Below are 22,476 nucleotides of genomic sequence, written 5' to 3'. Positions count from 1 at the left end.
ACGAGTCTCTAAACACCATTTCCTACAGTTTCATACCTTCATGGGTTAATTATATATTTAAACATAGAGAAATGTGTCTTTTGTCAGCTCAAATTGTGCTTTTCACCTCTTGAGTTGAGAGTGCCCTCAAGTGTAGAGTTTGTGAGTTTGTCTTTTCTACTTTAAAAAGTATTCACTTCTCACTTTGTTTCTTCACATTACACTGTCTGCAGGAAATGCCTGGTCTAGTTTCTAATTTAAAATCCAAACCTCCATAATGGGGTTGTGTGGACCTCATTGTTTGTTATCTAATTTCAAGTGTGTGTTGCTCCCAATCTCATTTTAATGATGTGCGTACCTCCTTGATTTTCCTGCGTGGTGAGCCTAAGAGAAGCATTCCCACAGGAGAGGTTGCTACGAGCCACCTCGGCCCGTGCCACCTCGCTCTCATCAGCACAGCAGTGATTGCAAATGCTGTCAACAAAAAAATGAATTCTTAGCAACCTTTATTACACACACACACACACACACACGCAGTCACTTACCAATAGACAAACACTCTGCTCCACCCCACACATTCACCTTCCTTGACTGGCTGGGCTTGTTAGTGCTCACGCCCGTACCTGTTCACTCTCAGGCAGCAAGAGACACCTGTCTGACACACACACACACACAAACACACACTCGACAGTGCTGGCTGGACGTCGCTGTACTGGAGGTCAACTGGATATAAAGTTAAAAACAGGTAGGCAGGTGATTAGGAATGTTATTACAACTTCTTAGGATAGTGCTCGCTGTTATGAATCTGCAGCTGTAAGAACAGAATGTGTAGTAAGTGATTCATCATGTTCTATAAACTGTACGATCGTCCACGTTTGCCCTCTCATTTCTCTGGGTGTTTCCTTGTCACCGCTGCTCGTCCATAGAGTTGCTGATCCTGTTCCCTGCTTGCCTTTAAATGCTTTACCTGTTGATTAATGATTGATCTTGTGTGAACTGATCTTTTAAACCCAAGATAAATATGCTTTCTGAGCCCTCAGTGTATTTGCTCTGTCACCAATATTTGGGGCAATATCCTCACGAGATATTGTTGCAACGCACTTAAAAGGGAGTTATTTCACAAACTCAGGAGTTTTACAAAGTTTGATTTGCATTTGGAATTTGGTAGAACTCCACTATTTTGCATAAGCTGTAGTCTGTGCCTATTTCCAGATAAGCGAGCACTTGTCAGTATTTCATTAATTCCCTTTCTTCATTTCCCTGGAGAAGTGGGCTCATTCTGACTGTAAATAACTGAGGGGTCAGCTATCTTGGATATGTGTAAAAGGAGGCAATTTTTACCTAAACTCATTTTCTAAGAGATGTTGTTTCATATCCAAACAAATAGGGACTGTGTGTCCATATTTAGGCAATAGCAGAAATTTTTTTTTCTTTTTAGAAAGCTGTTGGACAGGATTATCTACATGTTTAAGGGATGAGACAGGAATTCTTTACAGAGCACACGTTTATCTTTGGGAGGGTACAAATAGAAGGGAACTGTTAAAATAAATATCCATTTGCTGTGTTACACAATTCAATTTTTATTCTATCTAAATGTGATCTGTGTTTTTCCAGGTGGCTTGATAAGGAAGAGGAGAGAGAAACCATCAGAATAAACATGTCAGGCGGTGAGCGCGCTGATTGATCAGATCTGAATGTGACATGACGCGTTTCCTGAAGGAAGCAGAGGGCACCATCAGGCGTGTCCCTCGTGCCAGCCTCAGAATGCTGTTCGTGTGTCATCATTCAGCAGATAACAAATATTTGATTGTTGTGCCAAAGGGGATTATATCATATATGCAACCTGTATGATGTAGCCTGCAAAGTAAAATATCTAACCTGTGGTGTGTGTGTGTGTGTGTGTGTGTGTGTGTGTGTGTGTGTGGCTCAGAGGGGGATAAAGCAGCTGTGTTTCGTACCACCAAAGTGAGGACCAAGCTGAGAGACGATGGCTGTTGGATGCGTAAGCCTCAGGACGAGGCTGAGGAGGAGAAGCCATGGTGAGATTTACCTGCCATTTGCAGAACATACAGTATTTTTAAACTGTCTAATCTGACTGTGTATCCATGCAGGATAGCAGAAGTAAGAGCCAGCCGTATAAATGGGGCCCCAATTGAGACCAGCACAGGGTCCATGCCAACCAGTTCCACCCCGCCACCCACCAAGTCTGATGCTGAAAGGTAAACACTGGCTGTTATGTCACTGCGTCATCTCTAACGCACATAAAACAAGGATTTGCTGATATCATTTCTCTGTTTTGAACTTAGAGCGCCAACGTCAGGATACCTGATCAGGTGAGGCTAGTATGAGTTCTAAAATGGATTTCAGCACCAGTGTGCATTTTGTAAATGATACTTTACATAAAGCTTTCAAAAATGTATTCACCCTTATTTTGTGTTTTTCTTTCAGGGGTGTTTTCACGAAAATGGACAACGCGGCTCCATCCTCACCTTCCAACGGCTTTAAGTAGGAGCCTTTCTACTTCCTCGTCCATGCTCACATGACTTATGTTTTCAATTCCCGAAGTTTGAACAATTTTAACTTTTGTGCCAAAATGTAAAACTCAATACATTTGCATCAGTCAGTCAATTTGAATTAACTGTAGCTACTTCAATTGCTCTAATGGATTTGTTTTTGTTTGTGTTTTGGGCCAATAGTATGTTGTATTAAAACTACTGCTACCAAAAGAAGCAGTATGGAGTGTTTTTTCACATTATCGTAAGCTGCTTTCTGTGTTTACAGCGCTCCAACTGGACCAACGCAATTCACCAAAAGACCTTCTGAGACCTACAAGAGAATGTAAGAGTGCAGGAGCCAGATTAATAGTGAGCTGTGGGCAGCTGAGAATGTCTCTTCATGAGGGTTATGTTTGCGCTCCCTAGAGCTCCCCACACTGTGAGGCCCACGTCAGAAAACCTGGAGAGCAAGCTGAGCAATGAGGAGCAGGACAAGCGGTAAGACTTGCTGCGTGAAGAGAACATCATCCAGTTTAAATGGAAAAAAAAAAAAGACTGATTGCATTTACGGCGTCATGGTTGCAGGACGGAGGCTGCAAGCAAAGTTCTGAGGCCTGCCTCATCCAGGCAACAGTCCTACGTGCTCTCTGCTGCTAAGAAATATGAGTATGTATCTCGTGCTTGAATTACTAAAGAAGTAAATTACAGGTTAAAAATACATGTTCTTGCATGTTCTGGCTGTGACTGGCATTTATATATTGAAATGTGTGATGATTTAACCTCAGGACTCAAGAGAAAGCACCCGCCCCTGCAGTGGTCAACAGCACTACATCATTTTTGGCTAAAAGGTAAATGGTCCCTCTGAAGTCTCTGAATCGGAGTCGCTGTAAAACAGCTTTCCGTCTGTCTTTACACATCAACACTGTGTGTATGTGTGTGTGTGTGTGTGTGTGTGTGTGTGTGTGTGTGTGTGTGGCTACAAATGTACAGGGTGGAGATTACAGATGATGATGACAGTGCTGCAACTCCAGCACCTGTCAGCACTCCGCCTCCTTCCCCCACCAACCCCTTCACATCTGTGGCCTCCACGCTGGCGCCCAAACCTCGAAAAATGCAAGTCCTGTGCCATGTTTCTATTTTCAGTGCAACAACTGAGAACTGCTCTTGTAAATTATTCAATTATCTCTGTGATTTTTAGGTTCAGCTCCAAATTCAAGACATCTGTTGATGAGCTAGCAGCTACAGAGGTGGAGAAGATTACCACAGATCCTATTGTGACCCTAGAGGTGGAGAAGGTCCCTACAGATCCTGTAGTGATCCCAGAGGTGGAGAAGGTCACCACAGATCCTGTAGTGATCCCAGAGGTGGAGAAGGTCACCACAGATCCTGTAGTGATCCCAGAGGTGGAGAAGGTCACCACAGATCCTGTAGTGATCCCAGAGGTGGAGAAGGTCACCACAGATCCTATTGTGATTCCAGAGGTGGAGAAGGTCACCACAGGTCCTGTAGTGATCCCAGAAGTGGAGAAGGTCACTACAGATCCTGTAGTGATCCCAGAGGTGGAGAAGGTCACCACAGATCCTGTGAAAGACGACCCATCTCCAGTGTCTGTCACAGTGAAGAACCCATTTGAAGACATGACACCAGGTTGCACCAAAGTAGACACGCCCCTCCCGGAACTCATCCTTGTCGATGTCCAAAAAGTGCATGCAGACCCAGAACTTGATGATTCAGATGTTTCTGACATTCGTCTGGCTCAGCTCGTCCAAACATCGCAGACCCTGCTGTCACCTACCCCTCACTCACCCACTGCACCTTCTGCTGACCTGCAGTCTGCTGTATCAGAGGACACAGTGACAGGGATCGAGCCAGAGCCAGAACCAGAACCAGAACCCACCCCAAGGTCAGACTTCCATTAAAAAACAGAATAAATGCATAAATGTTGTAGCTTTGCTCAGTGATTAAAAGTACCATTTTATATACTTCAAGTACTACTATCACATGCTACTTCACTTTATGTCTAGTTGTGATTTTGTCCTGTTAAAGTTCAAATTAATGTCAACATGAACATAAAATATTGTTCTAACTACTTAACTGCCAAAAGTATATAAAGTAGATTTGTTTCATGTTGACTAACTACAACAGAGTGATCCACAGGTGATAATGATCAAGTGATTTAATATGTAATAAACCATTCACAGGCTTGAATGAGTCATGACAGTGTCAAGTATTTCTCTATAACATGAATATAAAGAGCTTTATCAGGCCGATGTGGGTGTGGTTTACTGAGATTTGACTGTTAATCATTTCACATGCATGATTGACAGCTGAGCCGTTGTGGCCTCATCTGTTTTTTTTTTTTTCTGCATCTTTGTTCACAGTTCCGGCGTTGACACTCTCGTCACCTTGTCCGACAGTCTCATTTCTTTCGGCACAACTTCAACAAGGTACCAGCTGAAAAAAACCCAAAACACATAGGTGGCAAACTAGAGGGAAATAAATATGACGTAAGGAGTGCAGATGGTTGCAGACAGAAGAGAGTGGATGTTTAATTAAATTTATGTGACATTTAGTCATCAATAGATAATGTTAGACAGCTCTGTCCGCGTCAAATGAGGGAATATTTGTTTGGAAGAATGACGTTTTAACCCTCCTTTGTCGAATCAATGCCCAGGCACATTGAATCTGTTCTGGCGTAACACCTTACCAAGATAAATTAAGTCGATTTTGTCATTAATTCGTCACCCATCGCAGTTGAAAGCAGCAAAAAACCAACACCAAAAAGATTACTTTGGCACTAACACACTGGAGCCTCCAGCCTCAATATGCCATCTGATAATAAGAGTTTTTATTTCCTCTCCAGCTTCAAGGAGGATGCGCCAGAGCTGGCAGAGGAAGAGGGAGGCTCAGTGGACAGCCACACAGAGGACGGGTACAAAAAAAACAAAAACAAAATCTAACAACTTCCTCATTCATGTCATAGCAGCGTTGGCAAGAAAAGCAATAATGGCAAACCGCCACTGTGTTCACTTCAAAGTAGTCACAAAACAACCCCCTATCTAATTTTCAAGTTCCTAAAACTACCTTCCACAAGAGGTTGTCCTGAATTAGACTTGATTAGAATTATTTAATATAGAGATGTGTGCTAATATATTTCCCCCTTGCAGTGTTGAGCAGGATCCAACTCCAGCATTCAGCAACTCAGAACCAATAACAGATGATCTCCTGGCACTGGATGATGGGTTTGTTAAAACTCCTCTTTGAATATCACCCACAAGGTGGCACTGTTGAGCTTCATATGATCCCCTCCTCTCCCCGCCACCTCAACTGCCCTGTTCTTACTCTAAAATCTCCTCTGAATCCTAAATCCTCCTTTGTTTACCGCCTTCTCTCCCTGCTCTTCCTCTTGTCTTTCTGCCTCTGCAGTCCAGAGACATCAGCAGAGCCTGTTCCCACCAGCCCGGGACACTGGAGTCAGGATCTGCTCAGTGGAGTCGACAGGTACAAGAAGCCCCCCCCGAATACCCAGTTATGCACAGAATTATCCTTTTATCAGAGGAAAATCAATATTGTCAGTGGTAATGTGAAGCGCTACCTTAATTCACCTCACCAGAGTTGCATATAAAGTTTCAAGGGAGCTTGGGCACATAAACACACACACACACACACACACACACTCTCACACAGCTCTGTGTTTGATATTTTAGTGTGACGGTCCCAGAAAAGACCAGCAGCACCCTGGATCTCCTGGCTAATGATGTCATTGTCATCAACACGGAGGCACGCAGGTGTGACACACTCACTAAGGCCTCTCTTCCCGTCCCTGTATGTGCACCATTAACTCTTATCAGCTCAGATGAAGGCGAAAACATCCTATCGCTTGTTCCCCGAGGTGCCAAATCTTTAATAAACCTCATCCCTCTGCTCCATAAATCAGGGCTCCCTTACCTCCCACATTCTATTTTAACCCTCTACTCCATGTTAGATACAAACAAAGTCACAGATTCCTGAAGTAATGCTTTGAAACAGAGAGCCATGTCTTATCTGCATGCGACTCGAAATAGAGGCGAATGTTCTGTACTGATTAAGTATTGCTGCTTTGTTTTGTCTTCGCCAGCCTCAGTATGCAGCGAGAGCCGACGCAGACAGATGAGACAACCAAGGAAATACAAAGGTAGACGGAGATGACAGGCTCCTCTTAAACAATTATCTATCTATGCAGAGCGGCCCCCGCTAAGAAATGCATTCAATTCCAATGTGCCTTGTAATGATTTATACTAACTCTGCCTGAAACTCTTCTCTTGCTCACCAGCCTCACCGAGACAGTCACAATCACCGCCAAAACTGTGATCATTACTGAAAACAGGTAACACACACACACATGCACTCACACACACACGGAACATATTCCCTTCTGTACTATTTTCAGACGGTTTCCATGCTTGTTAAATAGTTCAGTGTGTTTCAAGTATTTCTAATGGACTGGCATTTTAAATACTGTATGAGAAGAACCTCGCTGACCTTTACTCGTCCTCTTTTCTCTTCTCATCACGCCATTCATGCATTCTATCTGGCTTACTGGCACCGTCGTGTAGTGAGGAGGACAATCCGGCTACCTGGAAATCGTATAAGACCAGTACAGTCACTGAATCCAGGTAGTTCATGACACATCACCAGTGCTTTAAAAATGTGAACATTCAGAGGAATGTGGTAAATATTTTCCTGTTGTTAAGATACCTGGACTATGATGTGTGCTGATAGTAATTCTAGAAACTGCAGACAAGCCGAATACACTCCATTTGTCTGATTTTGGAGTCCCTCTCTGTTTCTGTTTACCATTCAAACTGCATTAAATCTTTCCATTATGAGTCAATGTGATCAGAATTCCTCCGACACAAGATGGGCCATGCTGACTATTGAGAATGAAATCAGTGTGAAATTGTTTTTCAGCTCGGCTGATCCGTTTGATCCATATCCGATAGGGACCACATCCCTGAACAGGTAATCATATTGGTGTGGAGCTGCGACTGTTTTCCAGTCAGCCAGATAGCATCTCGCCATGCATAATGCAGAGCATTCTGATTATCAACCACATTTCTCTACTGCAGAACCTCTGACCTGCTGCAGCCCCTCACAGATATTTCCATCAACAGGTAGACGAGTGATCAAGCAAATCTTCTCTACAGTCACCTTTGATCCTACCATCTAATTGCACATTATCATAGCTACATGACTCCGAATCAGCACCCGTCACTCCAGACTCAGCTGGTAAACCCCGTGGTTGTGTCTTACTGATGCGCTTTTGTTTCTGGATCCCTGTAGAGCGTCAACCACTTACACTGAGGAGAGAGAATCAAGTCCAGAGATCAAGTAAGTCGTTACAAATAGTTGTGTCTCTGACGTGTTCAGCACCACGGAGGGAGTGACATAGTGAGGACGTAAGAAGGGAAGCACTGCAACACCAGATGCTGTAAAAGATGAGTGAGACCCCACCAAGTGTAGTTGCTGCTCGGAATGCTTGCATGAAATTGGGCTGCAACCAGTCATTTTCCATCATCGATTGATTTCACAAAGAAGTTTTGTATGAGCCCCCTCCCAAAAAATGCTGACTAAAATGTAGAAGTGGTGCTTATCAGAGATATCTTCATTTTCAATAAAACATTTTTGTCATTTTAAAACGGAAAACTCAGCATTCTTACATTGGAGAACATCTACATTTTGAATAATAAATGGCCCCGAATCATGAATATGTAAACATTTTTTTTTTTTTTACTAATCCTAACTAATGTTTTTTTCAGTTCAGATAAGTTAAAAAAGGAGGAATGGGAATTAATAAACACACATCTGGTATTCTATTTGGGCTGTTTAATGAGCTATTGTTTAGGTCTTTCTACTCTTGTGTGTGCTAAAGTTTTTTTTTGTTGTTTTTTTTTACATGACATTAAATTGACTTCTTTTCATTTCAGGGAAATGCACAAGTTTAACTTAAGTGAATTCTGGTGTTTTTTTGTGTGCAGCATGAGCAGTAATGCGCTGGGATCCCTAGCAGACGACATCATCCCCATCAACACAGAAGCTACAAGGTAATAAAACTTGTGCTTAAGCGAAAGTTTGAGTGAGAGATGGAAAAGAGAGGAAGAAATCAGTGTCTCCAGCTGTACACACGATCTGATATCTTGATCCGTACCAACTCCTGCTCCGTGTCCACAGTCTCAGCACTGGTCGCTCTTGGACGCGCACGTGGGAGACCAGCCTACCCCAGCACGCTGACACGGAGGAGAGGTGATGATGACACGCTTCGATTTACTCTTACACCTCCACACATTGTAGTCCGCTGTGTTTCATTCCCCCTCATCCTTGTCCATTATGTGCTAAAAGCCTTTCAATGTATGTCCCCCTCCTCTCTCTCTCTCTCTCTCTCTCTCTCTTGCTGTCTCTCAGCCCCAAGGCTCAAGCTGGAGATCACCAGACCCTGGTCAGGTTCGAGAGAAAGTAAGTCATCTTTTTATTAAAAGCTCTGGGTGCATATCTGCTCCTTTTATTCCCATAACCTCCTTCCCATCCACCATGGTGAAGTAACTAGGCTTCTGCAGCATGAACACTCTACTCAGTGAGCCAGAAGACATTGTGCACTTGTGCTGATGAAAATAGGTCAGGTATATATTTGTTACAACTCTCCCTCACAACTGTGGTAAACACAACCGGCCTTTGCCTGCTCCTATGTGTCACCCTCTGATGCTACAGTGTCATGTCTCTGTGCTAAAGGTCCAGTGAAAATGACTCCCCGTGGGACAGGTGGACATCACCGACAGTCTATACTATCACTAGCAGAGAGGAGGAGGAGGAGGAGGAGAGGTATCTATCTTTCCTGTGGCTGAGCTCATTATAGCACCCTCAAATGCAAAGTCTGTCAAGCAGTTAATTAAAAGTGAGCTAAATACAAACTTCCTGTGGAATATTGTCTTGTTTACAGCCCGGCGGATACACAGACGCAGACAGTCACCACCGTTACCACCGTCAGGTAAAAAACAAACCCTAAACATACACATTTGTAGCTAATGCTTGCCATGCAATTCCAATTCATGAGAGGGGGGCAGAGACCACACCAGCTCTATAAACCTCTGACCTTTCTGAGCTCTCAGAGTCAGAGAGATCAGCTCCAGGATTCTTGTTTGCTGGATTGCATCCAGTTTATTGACTGCTGCAGCCAACAGTAAAACTCTAATCCAGCTTTCTTTCCATTCCAGGGAGACCTACAGTGAACCGGAGCCCGTTATGGATCGGTAAGTTCATGATCTGGTGGACGTCAGACTCAGCGTGACGCAAAAATCTCCAGAGTGTTATTTTCCTCAACTACTCTATTTGGTCTGTTGATTTTGAGCTTGTGGGTTCTTATCGCTGAACCTTAGACGAAGGGTGCAGTACTTTCTTTCTTTGCTATTTATTTTTACTGCACAAATTATTATTTGAAATTGTACTGCACAAACGCTGCAGAGATGTACAAAATATTATTTACAGAACTTCACTTCATTTCTTTGGGGTTATTTTTGTTCATGCTACGTCAAGTTTACGTCTTTGAGTTGATGCATTTCAAAGTTATCAGTAATTTGCAAGTATTTTTCTGAACTGTCTCATACTACCATTTTTTTTATCACATACTTTCCACAATAATCACAATTTGACTTTTTTATGATATTGTACAGTCCTGCTGACAATTCCCTAACCATCTATTTGAGATAAAACCATCCAGAGGCTTTTTTTTACCTATTAGATCGGCATCAGCGGCAGTGGTTAGAACACGGCTGTCTCAGTTCGAGAGGGAACCCGTCGGGATCCTCCAGTCTGGGTTTTAATTTACCTGCAGTTCCAGAGTGACACCCAGCAAGACACTCTCCTGACTCCACTCTATTACTGAAGTCAAGTGACAAGCTCTGCTTTTCTATTGTCTTTCAATTTGCCCTCATTTCCTTCCCTCTAATTATCAGTCTCCAGATGTCAGATTAATGATGTGTATTAGAGATGTCCTTTTGACAAATCACAGCCTGTTAAACAGCACGCCATTAACAAGTGATGGCAGAAAGCGATTATCTCCTGAGTTACATTTGACAGATGCAGAGTCCTTCTGTGTCATCGTCACCATGGAGTGAGATGTGCGACTCTCTCTCTCTCTCTCTCTCTCTCAGCTATGAAACCAGAACCGTGATAGAGGAAGACCACCGTGTCCAAACGCCAGAACCCGAGACCAAAAAGTGAGTGATATTACAAATTAGACACTTAAATTGAAGTGACAACGAATATCCATTTTAACATCACATTAATTGAGTTCATCTCTACTCCACCCGACCGCTGCTGCAGGGGGTTTGTGTATGTGAAGGAGTACGTCAATGCGTCAGAGCTGTCCTTGCACAACGCCTGTGACTCATTCAATAGGTTGGATCAATACATGATCTATTATAAATAAGAGTATTGATATGTGTAACCCTGCTCTACTGATGCTTTATCTGCTGCTCTTTCCTCCGTAGCAGCTCAGATGGTCTGACGTCGAGCTCCATCGGTTACTCTTACAGCAGCCCATCGTCCTACACAAGGTAATTACACAACTCCCGACACTTAAAATCTGGACCGTTTCAGACGTGCCATCACAACAATGGACACAAAAGACAAAAGCTAGCTCTACGCAGCCACCTCGCTCTCTCTTACTCTTGCTCTCTCCCCTTACACTTGATATATTTTCATCTCTGGTGCTTCAAAAGATGAGTTCAATCGTTGGACTGCCTTCCCGGGCTTCTCTTCATCTGACATTCAGGTCCTTTCAATTTTTTCACTTTCACACATTAAATTCTTTCAGGTCAGAGGAATTCACCTTTCGAAGTAATCCTTCGCCATTCATTCAGAATTTACTTCAGCTCCCAGTACCTCTCTTTGTTGTCATTGTTCAAGGAACTCTTTTCAAGGCCGCTGTGATTTATAAAGATAATATTCCAATAAAATAAAAGGGCTAGGAATCTTTTAACAGATTCGGCACAGAAGTAAACATGGAATACTTCAAATTCACGCGAGTGATTGGATGTCGAAAAACTAGGTACTTCCGCCAAGGTCACCTCATGTAAACTGTTCAACAGATTTGCTCCAAATTTTAATTTTCCTCCCACAATTTTGGAGAAAATCAGCATCCTAGCTTTTGTGTAATCCTGACAACAGACGGACAGACATGAACTCAACACTTCTTGTCAGTTTCTACACTGCCTCTAACTGTTCTCAAGACTCGATTCTTGACTAACATTTGGAGTGTGTGGCTGTGTGTTTTTCCGACAAAAACAATTAAAAAATGAAGAGATCAGTATGACAAACAGAAGCCATTCTTGCAGAACACTGACTGAATGCATTTATAAAAAAAATTAAATATATATGAATGTGATTATTCTTAATAAGAAGGGCTTTAATCTTTCAAATGAAACCTCTTGTCATGGTTCTGATTATTTCATCACTCAAGTCTTTTGGGATCTTAGTCCATCCATCCATCCATTTTCTATCACTTATCCTGTTAAGGGTCGTGGGGGCTGGAGCCTATCCCAGCAGCCTTCAGGTGAGAGGCGGAGTTCACCCTGGACAGGTCACCAGTCCATCACAGGACCAACACATAGAGACAGACAACCATTCACACTCACAGTCACACCTACAGTCAATTTAGAGTATCAATCAGCCTCGTCCCCTCTTGATGTCTTTGGACTGTGGGAGGAAGCTGGAGTACCAGAGAGAACCCACACAGGAACAGGGAGAACATGCAGACTCACACAGAAAGATCCTGTGCTGGAACCTGGGCTCAAACCCAGAACCTTCTTGCTGTGAGGCCACAGTGCGAACCACTGCACCACCGTGCTGCCCAATCTTATTCCGGGAAATGTCAAAATTTCCCAAACCTGCATTAAACAAGCTTTAAATGGGAGCTCTCTACCCCCACCTTGTTATTCGGAGCACTAAGGAAACTAGATATATGTAAGCTGCCCCAGTGCTGCCAAGCCTGCTCATTAGGCTGCTAAGAAGGGACATCAAAGGATTATTTACTCTTATTAAATGCCCCAGCACAGGACCGAAAGGTTTCCAGCTTCTTTCAAGAACTGCTTCTGTCAGCCTCCAAACTAACGTGCTCCAACTGTTGTCCACCCAGCCGCTCGCTGTCATCCACCTGCACGTACTGTGGAGAGCAGGTGGGCAACGATGCCAAGATCACCATCGAACACCTTAATATCAACTGCCACCCGGCCTGCTTCAAGGTAAACCGTCTCCAGTGTTCTTCCATCCCTCCCCTGCCCTGCCTGCCTAACACGCCTGATTCAAATGAAGGCCTAGTTATCAGACTGACGCAGCGCTTGCTGATGAGCTCATTGTTTGAATCAGGTGTGTTGGAACAGGAAACACCTAAAACATGCAGAGCACATCAGCGTCCTGCCCTTGAAAGAATGGTTCCCAGATTATACTTGTCTGCTGAATCTGACTCTTCAATTAGAAGTCTCTGTCGGTTGCTTGGCAACCTTACGACAACTCCTGCAAGGTCTGCACCTGGCCAAGGAATAGTCTCGCTGCTTACATCCCATGAAACCACAGCATGTTCTTTTTTACGCTCCCAAATACAACAGCTTCAATTTTTGCCAGTGTGTGAAAGGTTCTCAAGGAAGCTGCAGCAGCCTTGTGTCTACTGTATTTTCTCCCCATTACCTGATCCTCTTATGTTGCAGTGCGAGGTGTGTTCTAAGCCGATGGGAGACTTCCTCCACAGCATGTTCCTACATGGCGGGAAAGTCCACTGTGAGAGCTGCTACTCCACCGCCCTCGACTGATCACCAAATCCTCTCGTCGCCTTCCCTTCATCTTCATTTGCATTTAAAGTGAGAAGCAGTCTTTTGCTAAAGTTTGGACTGAACTCTGAGAACGATGTGGTTTAGGGTGACCCAAGAGACTGTAATAGTGAATACTAAATGTTGGCAAAGCTGATTCTTCCATAAGATTAGATGTCCAGCTTCTCAGACCTGTTATTGGAGCTTGTGTGGTGGTGAAAGCTGTGTGCCTCTGTCAACCATGAAGGATACGTCTATCAAACATACGTGTAACTGAACAGTCACACTGGCATGTGGGAAATGATTATACAAAAACAATGTTACATGTTTAATTCCTTTGTTCTTCTTGATACAAAACTGTTCACTTGTAACAAAATAAAATGATTTATATAATCCTGGTATAAATATGTGATACAAAGCTAGTGTGCTAAATATTTTCGAAAAGCGTGATTAAAAAATATTGCACATTCTAATGATCTCGGCATCATGTAACAGGACAATGACCTCATTAGATGAGCGGTTCCTGAGAGTGACCTCACACATCCTCTTCCTCCTCTGTAGAATAATGGTGTCGTTGCATAGTCACTTAAAATAGCTGTGTACATAATTGTGACTTAAGCTAATAACCAGCAGCAAAAACAGTCCGTTGGCGAGATGTTCTTCACACACAGTTAGGCAGAGCTCCCTCGACACAGAGGACAAGTCTGTGGCTCCACCCCAGTCCAACAGAATTCTGCCTCCCATGAGAATGTGCCTCAGTGGAACAACTGAATAAAGTTAATGCTAACGAGGCCAACGATGGCAGCTCAGTTATAGCAATAAGGGAACTATTAGTATATATATCATCTTCGTTTCTCATCTGTGATCTTGGCTGAAAGCATCATAAATTATAACCAAACTGGCTCAGGTGCAAGAAAATTTCTGCTTCATCCGTTTCTTTAAAGAGAGGGGATACATATACTGGGACACCCCTCCAATCCTGGATGTGTTCCACAGAGTGTGTGTGTGTGTGTGTTTCAAGGCCCAAGTCAGTGTTTTCCTCTGGCTCTACTCGCAGCAATGTTTTGGATGTGCTTCCACAGTAGCGAAGGGTCGGACTCGTTATGTCTTATCAGAGACTCCAGCCCCTCTGCCTGGTCCAGACTCTGCCAGTAATCCTGTGGCCATATTTGCAGCCATCTGCGGGCAGATATACAAACAGATTAAAATGGCAGCTGGGATGAGCCTAATTAGACAATTAAAGTGGACTGATTTCTCCACCTCTGGGACGTTGTTATTCACATTAAAGTAGAGAGAGGAGACTGCTCTCACACCTGGCACAGTGAATCACTGAAGACAGACTCACCCATCGTCTGTGGGCAAGTCCTGGATGTCTCCGTACCCCGGGCTGGGCAGAGGGCATCCCAGGTGGGAGTTATTAGCCATTTTAGGTGGCGGCGGCTGGTTCTTCTTGGGAGCCTTCCTGTGCAGTCGCTCCGCAGCCAGTCGTGCATTCTCTTGGTCACACACGTAACACTCAAACCCATTCAAGAAGTTGGGTTTGCTCATGTCATTAACCCCCCACTCACGGCTCTGAAGATCCTCCATTAAGCGAGTGTTGGTAATGTGGCCTGAGCTTTTGAACTCTAAATATTTTGCATACTCCTCATCATTCTCATCCAGAAACTTGAGAAAGTCCGCGAGAGCTTTCGGTGAGGGGAAATCGTCTATAATGATCACAGAGTGATTGTTGGGCATCCAGTCGGCCACCACAGAGGAGCCTCGGTATACGGGCACGCAGCCCTGGTGGAGGGGCCGCCACAGCTTCTCCGTCATGTAGTCCTGACAGCGGCCGTTCTCCAGGGCCAGGTGGAACTTGTAGCGCGCCACAAAGTGCATGAAGTTAGGGTCCTCACCTGTGGCAGTGGCCGTGTCCTCCAGATACGCAGGTAGAGGTTTGTTGTTCAAGCATTTCCCATATGAGTCCACCTGAGGAGAGAGGGGCGGGGTTAGGACACATCGCTCACACACTTTGATGGTCCAACTGTGTCTTTATTCCCATCACATACATTTAGACTCCTCTACATAATATTTTTTTTAATAATATTCCTTCACCTCCATTCACCCAGTTTCCCCTGAAACTGCTTACAGCCCCCCTGGGGAGTCTAGCCTCACTCTTTCAAAACCTCTGATACAATTACTCACTGACTTTGAAAACACCAGACTAGCTGCTGTTTCTTGTCGGACACCTTGGAATCAAAGCATTTCCAAACAGCTGAATTGGTTTTGATCTTTCTGTCATTCTGTCACAAAATAGCAGCATCACTGCAAAACAGCATGCGACGCATCGAGTGTTTTATCTTGGAAGGACCTGTCAGACAAGATCAGACAGGCTAGTTCTCTTTCTTCTTTTCATTCTCTTTTAAAACACTATTTTGGAAGAATAGCCTTGGTTAGGTTTTGCTTTTACTATTCATCTTGTAATTTCTCATTTCTGTAATGCAAATTGCAACCTGTATTATTATTATTTTCATAATTTCTGGGAGCTTTAATCGTAACGGGAAGTAAAAATTATATCAAAAGTCCAGCCTTAGGCCTCGTTTGTTCCTAAGTGAACTGAAGGCAAATTCCAGCAGAAGTTGACAATAGATGTCTAGTTCAGATAGACCAGAACTTTTACTGGTCAGACCAGTTTCTGGTTCTTTGAGAGCAAAGCTGCCACATCAAAAAATGTCTTCGATGTTATAATTAAAATAGTTAAATACTAAATGAGCTGCTAAATGGGCCAGTTGACTAGAAACTGCTGCACCCGTCTAGTATACATCTGTGTAAATATTAGAGACCCTCTAAAACTGGATTTTTGAGGTTGATGTCTTTTATTTAGTTCAAAAAAATACTGCGTGAAATATACAAGATGTATAAGCCATCAGCTTAACTATTAGCTAGATCTATGGGGCCAGTACTGGTGGACCAGATAGAGACGCACCAATCCAGTACAGATCTGTTGATAGTTCTTTCTTCTCTTAAATTATTATCATTATCGTTGGTATTATATTAAAGACAGAACGTGTCTTTACTGTACCTCGATGTACTTCATGAGCTCACGGACGTATCGGTCTCTATCTGATGGGACGTCACAGTGAGACTGCATGTATAGCACGGGGGCCAGACCCTTCTTCCTCAGCTCGTTCTTCTCCTTCAGGGCCACAGTGGTGGGCTTCAGCAGGTAGCTGAGTGAGGGCAGCCACTGCAGAGTCAGCGGGTAGTCAGACTCCCTGCGGAACGTGGCAGTGTAGTTGAAAAGCCTGATCCCCGGTGTGTGAGACAGGATGTAGTTATTCATGGGTGACTCTTCATGGAACAGGGCCCAAGTCTGGTGATGGAGACGAGGGAGAGGTGTCTCGTATGCCCGGATGTCTGTCCCATAAAAGATGATGGATGTTGTCCGTTTGTAGAGCTGAACCTGTTAAGATTAAAATCAGAATTACTGCCTGAGGACAACTACGAATACATGCACCCACTAAGCCGGAGGCGCTTCACACAGGTCGGACAAGTTTTTCTGGTACCTTTCGGTTGCTTGTGACCAGGCAGGAGGACGAGGCACAGTCGATGCGTTCAGTGTCTCCAGGAAAATGAGGGAACAGTCCTCCGCTCCACCAGAGAAGAATGGGTAGTTCTTTATTACTGCGCTGATCATTGTTACCAGGACCTCGGTAGGAGGTGACAGAGGCGAACTCCATATCTGCCAGAGCACTCTGGGGCTGGAAGGCTCCTCGGTCCACTGCATCCAAAGCCTCCAGGGGAAGATGGTCATCAGGGAAGGATGCGAAAGAGACAATGACCCAGCAGAAGACCCCAAAGAGCCCCAAACACATACAGGACACCAGCCTGCTCCTGCCTGCCATCTGGAGGGAGCAAACATACACATCAAGGGAGGGTCTCCTTTCAAAAGGAATGGTTAACTGTATTGTTTCATGAATTAAGTAAGAAAGAAAGAAAATACACGACTAAAGGTTAGCATTCAAATACAGTGTTGACTCTAAAAACGTGTGAGTGGCGCACTTGTTTAATTTAGCTTGTGACTAACTTCGTCTAACAAAGAATTTAGCAACTAAATGTTACGTGTCGGCGATGTCAGAACAAGTAACTCGGTGATAAAATATTGAAATATTTACCTTTTCACTGCGGTAAAAACATGAAGGTTTTCCTCTCTCGATTCTCCAAAACAGAAATATATAAATCGAAAGCTTCCTTCTGATAAAATCAGCTTTAATTAGGGGTTGTCCGGTTCAAACCAACGATGTATGACACGATAAAAACAAGAGGATTCTACTTCTACGTTTGTGATTCGTTTCTTCTTCTTCTTCTTCTTCTTCTTCTTCTTCTTCTTCTTCTTCTTCTATTGACCCATGTTGAAGCTCCACACCACCACCTAATGGCCGGAGGAAGAACAGCTAGTCTGAGCACAGTTCAGAACATGTAGATTGAGATCATGTGCATCATCTCTACATTTTCATTCAGTATTTGGAATATACAGTGACGATTTAGTTTTTTCAATCATTACGTTGACAAAATTCTAATGATTTCAATGCGCTTTTAAAATCAGTTATGTTAGAATAGTAATAACATGCACATACACATCTTGTGTCATGAAAAGAAGGGGCGTATACTGTCACAGATATATTTTTTGATGTGATAAATGTTAACAAATACACAAATAGGCCTATTAACAAGACTCTTTCATATATTCAAGTGGGTGTGTGAATGCGGTATAAGTGTAAAAAAAAAAAACCTGTATCAGTGTCACTTCTATTTAGTCAACAAGAGAAATAGAATGATAACAAGGCTACAAGTACAAGTACAAACTAATTTATTGAAGTAAAACACATGGACCAGGACTTCACAGCATAGAATAAATGGTTGAGGAACATGTACTATAATACATACAATACATGTGTTATAATACACACAAACACACACACGCTCACAGACAAACTCACACATTGTTAAAAAAAAAACTTTTGTTCCTGTTTTTATATCACATTCACATCATGAAGTAGAGAGTACAGTTCCTCTATTTTGAAATAGGAAAAGTAACACAAGACAATTACAAGCGAAATATGTACATATTATTCACTAACATGCATTAATTAAAAAAAGACAGGATTTGTGCCTGAGTTGACACCACGTTTGGAAGATAACGCCTCGGGCTTTAGGACCTGGGGTCGCCTGGGCGATATGCCAGCGCTGCACCGCTCACGTCACGACACTCAATCTCAGTCAGATGTAGGGGAGGAGGGCAACAGCCCAGTATAAACTCCGAAGAGTCAGGTGAGTGGAAACACACTTCAATTCTTTATATATCAAATGCATTAATTCATAGAATTGTTTCTTAAATACAGCAAATTGTTCTCGCGTTGTTTACAAAGCTTTTTTTCTAATTTGTTCTGAGTGGCTCATCCACTGAAGCTAACAGTTAGCCTGACAAGGCTAAAATGTCAACAACAGTAGCCGGCTAGCATGCTAGACGCTTCATGACAGTTTTATTCTACGTCGTGCAAAAGTTTTTTTCAACCCTTTGTGCGTCACATTGAGGGCTTCATGCACAATTTCGTAGAGACAATGAACGAGGTAGTTAAATCTGTATTTGTCACAAGTCACATTTGCCAACAAGCTGGTACAAGTTGGCAGTCTGCGCAAGTGCAGTGGTTGTTTCTAGAGTCTATCCAGCGCATGATTCCTGGACGTTCTAAAATGAAATAAGTAGAGTTTTTATTTTAAGATAATGTTTATACCATATATATGTCTTGACTCTAGTTAAGTTCATTTTAGTCCATCCAATAGTGATAGTAGTAGTTTAAGTAATTATGAGTCAGGAGTGTATCATGCCGTAAACAACGAAGCTGATGTCATCGAGCTCAGCGCTAGCCTCCTCACTTCAGCCAGAGATGTCGCTGACAGACCTCTGGCCGGCCTCTGGGTCATTCACCCCTGTCATAATGTGCCTAAAACTGGTCGGCCATCACACATCCGTCCCGCGGTGCAAATGTAACAGGTTCATTGGGGGTTGTAATGTCTGGTTTTGTTTGCAGCCGTTTACACTGAGTCATCTGCCGTCTCTGTCATCGTCACCATCTTTCATTTCCTTATTTTCCCAGTGCTCTGATGATCGTCGTGTGTGTGTGTGTGTGTGTTTTTTTTATAGGTTTACCTGACCCTGCTCTGCCACTTGGCGTGGGGGTCCGTAACCCAGCGAGGAGGGCTGGGTGGAAGCATGATGAGTGGGAAGAGCCTACTGCTGAAGGTGATCCTTTTGGGGGATGGAGGAGTGGGCAAGTCATCCTTGATGAACCGCTACGTCACAGACCGCTTTGACTCACAGTCTTTCCACACCATCGGAGTGGAGTTCCTCAACAGGGACCTGGAGGTGGATGGACGCCTGGTGACTCTTCAGATCTGGGACACGGCAGGTCAGGAGCGCTTCAAGTCCCTTCGTACACCTTTCTACCGCGGCGCTGACTGCTGCTTGCTCACGTTTGCTGTGAATGACCTGCAGAGTTTCCAGAACCTCGGCGGCTGGAAGAAGGAGTTCATGTATTACTCTGATGTTAAAGACCCTGAGCGGTTCCCTTTTGTGGTTCTGGGCAATAAGGTGGACATGGAGCAGAGGGAGGTGGGCGAGGACGAGGCGCGGGCCTGGTGTGAGGAGAATGGCTGTTGCCCTTACTTTGAGACCAGTGCTAAGGATGACACTAATGTCACAGCTGCATTCGAGGCCGCAGTCAGGGAGGTCCTGGCTGCTGAGGACCAAATTGACCACTCTCTGCTGAGTGGAACTATCGATCTCCATGGTAACCGAAAAACATCTCGTGGGTCTTGCTGCTGACTGGTCAGGTGTGACTCCACAGTTTTGCAGTATCTCGGGCTGTAACCTGCCTGTGGCAATTTGGAGAGCCAGTCACTTATCGTTTATGATACGTGTACTGCAGGTACAAGGTCCAAGGATATTATGGATAAGATACAGGTGTACCTATATCCCCTAAGCTACCAGTAAACATAGCAACTGAGGAGGGCTGTGTCTAGATTGTTGAAACATTGCTCCAACTGAGGTACAGCACAGGCTCTCCATCCTTTGTATGCTTTCATCCGTGATGCACAAAACATTTTACCCAGCTCCAGCTGTGTCTGCCACCAAAAAAATGCTCTTGGAGCATTAACTTTAATCAAATAATGTTCAATCATACAGTAAACAAACGTAAAAGCACAGCAAAGTGGTGTGGCCAGGCTCAGCTGCCTGTCCATGTTTTGATCTTTCCAGTTTTTAGATGGATTTTTTTAAATCAAATGTATTATCAGTTGCAGGAGAATTTGTGTATTTGCTGTGAGTTGAGGGTGTGTCCAGGTCAGGCAGGTAGATACTGTGCATCCAGGCCTCAGTATGACTTCAGGTACAAGAGTTCAAGGTGATTGCTGCTCGTAAATGGAAGACGAACTTCATCAGTCGGAAGGGAATTTTAATCTTTTATGTTGCAGCTCTTTCAGAATTGGGTACAGGCAGTTGTGGTGCTCTTTTTAATTTAGATGATTGAGCCCCTCAGCAAGATGCTACAGTGCAGCCACAGGTGCTGTCAGACGTTACCAGGTCCTTGATATTATTTCTAGTGATTCATTAACATTGGCCAGGTCACTACTAGAACCAGTGTTTTTGATGTTAGACTGCTTTTTCTACTGTTCATAACCTGCTGTTTATGTTTCTGTGAAGCACATTTCCATCCTACTTTGTGTTATTTTTTAAGATTAGGTCTCACTATTGTGTCATTTTAATTATTGGAATTAATCATCTTAATGACGACATGTTTGCTTCTACTCTGTTGATGCATGGCAAGCTTGAACATTCCGAGTCCTTAGAGCTTTTCTGAAGGTCTCTTTTTGCTTAAGTGATGGAAAACTTGACATCTGCTTTGTGCTGTCAGTCGGCGAGTCTGGTAGTTGGAGGTCTCGGCTGAATGTGAACTATACTGAGCACAAAGATAACGCAATTGCGTAACAGCTCCCCAGTTGTCTGCAGTATTGAGTGAAACGGCATCCTAAGAAGTTTGTGTTTACCTGCTTTTAGCTGTACAGTACTTTTCTTTCATTTCAAGGTACGTTTGACTCTAGTTTTCAGGGCTAATGTTGAAAGTTTCAAATGGAGTTTATATTTTAAATTCATCCTCGTCAGTATATTGAATGCTGCTCAAATTTTTAAGGTATCGACACCACCAAACTGTAAGTAAGAACTCATTTTATGATTATAGCTCCACGTTTTCAGACTTTTGGACTTGAGATCACTATTATTATTTTTTTTTCCTTTTTTTTAAGTTAAAAAATGCATCGGCTTGTGAACGTGAGCCCAATCCAGTCAGGTACTGTCACGTTTACCCTTGACACGGTTCTTCTGGCTTTAGTGCAGGCTTCTAATGAACAGCTTGTTTATATGATTACTGTTAAGTTTTATACGGTGTGTTTGAGTACTGGTACTCAATGTATGACAGAAACTTTATTAAACTGTGAATTGAGCGTGGGGCAATGAAACCAAACTAAGCTGTTAGCTGTTAGTCTATTATTTGTCTGTGTTAAACTTTGTTCATTTCATCTCTTATCCAAAAGGAACTCATCAGTGTTTACCCGAGACCCTCCAGTATGCTTCTCTCATACCATTACATTAGTCTCATGTCAGTATTTCTTTTCTTTAGTGGTGCAGTAATATTTATGAATGTACAAACTGTCCCCATAATGGCTCATGTAAACGGCAAAAGGGCATTTATTTTCTAATATCTATGACATCTAATAATGACACTGAACGTCCCGCTCCACTGGAGGGCGTGGCTTAAGCTGTGTGGCTTCTGATTTTGTTGATTTTTAATGTACCTGATTTCTCTTTTTTTTTGCACTTGAGAGGGTACGACTGGTTGTGCCAACGTGCTGGCAAAGCAGAGAAAATTCTCCAGTGGCTTGGGTGCAAATAAACCACACCACCTACCAAATGAAGACTTGTGTTCTGGTTTGTGTTTACACCTCAGAAATCTGTTAAAAATATGTCCTTTACTGCTGAAATTATTGTATAAACTCACATTTTTCTCCGCAGTCACTATCAAGAGCCTTAACATTTGCAGCCGTGATGCTGAAATGATACGGATTTCTAAACC

General features: G+C 43.3%; 3 protein-coding genes across 6 annotated transcripts; 2 read left to right on the top strand and 1 right to left on the bottom strand.

The window, feature by feature from the left end:
* The first annotated feature begins 564 nt into the window (after positions 1-564).
* On the top strand, positions 565-13,778 carry znf185 (zinc finger protein 185 with LIM domain). Of its 3 annotated transcripts, none has more exons than XM_086221368.1 (34): positions 565-724; positions 1,594-1,646; positions 1,910-2,018; positions 2,091-2,198; positions 2,286-2,312; positions 2,428-2,484; positions 2,761-2,817; positions 2,901-2,972; positions 3,060-3,140; positions 3,260-3,322; positions 3,465-3,587; positions 3,673-4,377; positions 4,856-4,921; positions 5,338-5,406; positions 5,642-5,716; positions 5,901-5,975; positions 6,182-6,262; positions 6,592-6,648; positions 6,787-6,840; positions 7,070-7,129; positions 7,425-7,475; positions 7,583-7,627; positions 7,797-7,844; positions 8,492-8,557; positions 8,685-8,756; positions 8,916-8,966; positions 9,240-9,324; positions 9,446-9,495; positions 9,722-9,757; positions 10,658-10,723; positions 10,830-10,904; positions 10,997-11,062; positions 12,643-12,748; positions 13,211-13,778. In XM_086221368.1, exons 2-34 carry the CDS (start codon positions 1,637-1,639, stop codon positions 13,310-13,312), a joined length of 2,868 nt encoding a protein of 955 aa, XP_086077494.1. In that variant the 5' UTR covers positions 565-724; positions 1,594-1,636; the 3' UTR covers positions 13,313-13,778. The 3 variants fall into 3 exon arrangements, with proteins under 3 accessions (XP_086077494.1, XP_086077493.1, XP_086077492.1); XM_086221367.1 differs by having other exon boundaries at positions 9,240-9,329; positions 9,448-9,495; positions 11,000-11,062; XM_086221366.1 differs by having other exon boundaries at positions 9,240-9,329; positions 9,448-9,495.
* On the bottom strand, positions 13,626-17,664 carry pofut4 (protein O-fucosyltransferase 4). 2 transcript variants are annotated; one of them, XM_086221369.1, is made up of 5 exons: positions 17,464-17,664; positions 16,855-17,193; positions 16,371-16,751; positions 14,655-15,277; positions 13,626-14,488 (listed from the first exon to the last, which is right to left on the bottom strand). In XM_086221369.1, the coding sequence occupies exons 2-5, from the start codon at positions 17,191-17,193 to the stop codon at positions 14,338-14,340; spliced, it is 1,494 nt and encodes a 497-aa protein (XP_086077495.1). In that variant the 5' UTR covers positions 17,464-17,664; the 3' UTR covers positions 13,626-14,337. The 2 variants fall into 2 exon arrangements, with proteins under 2 accessions (XP_086077495.1, XP_086077496.1); XM_086221370.1 differs by having other exon boundaries at positions 14,373-14,488; positions 14,623-15,277.
* Positions 17,665-18,528: 864 nt separating this feature from the next.
* Positions 18,529-22,308, top strand: rab9b (RAB9B, member RAS oncogene family). The gene is made up of 2 exons (XM_086221365.1): positions 18,529-18,619; positions 19,494-22,308. Exon 2 carries the CDS (start codon positions 19,563-19,565, stop codon positions 20,172-20,174), a length of 612 nt encoding a protein of 203 aa, XP_086077491.1. The 5' UTR covers positions 18,529-18,619; positions 19,494-19,562; the 3' UTR covers positions 20,175-22,308.
* The last annotated feature ends 168 nt before the right edge of the window (positions 22,309-22,476 follow it).

The sequence above is a fragment of the Aulostomus chinensis genome, chromosome 13 (genome assembly GCF_037954235.1).
Source record: "Aulostomus chinensis isolate RoL2024-O1b breed Wild chromosome 13, RoL_Achi_v1.0, whole genome shotgun sequence".
NCBI classification, from domain to species: domain Eukaryota; kingdom Metazoa; phylum Chordata; class Actinopteri; order Syngnathiformes; family Aulostomidae; genus Aulostomus; species Aulostomus chinensis.
The sequence above is the reverse complement of the archived record's forward strand: the minus strand, read 5'-3'. Positions and strand labels throughout refer to the sequence as shown.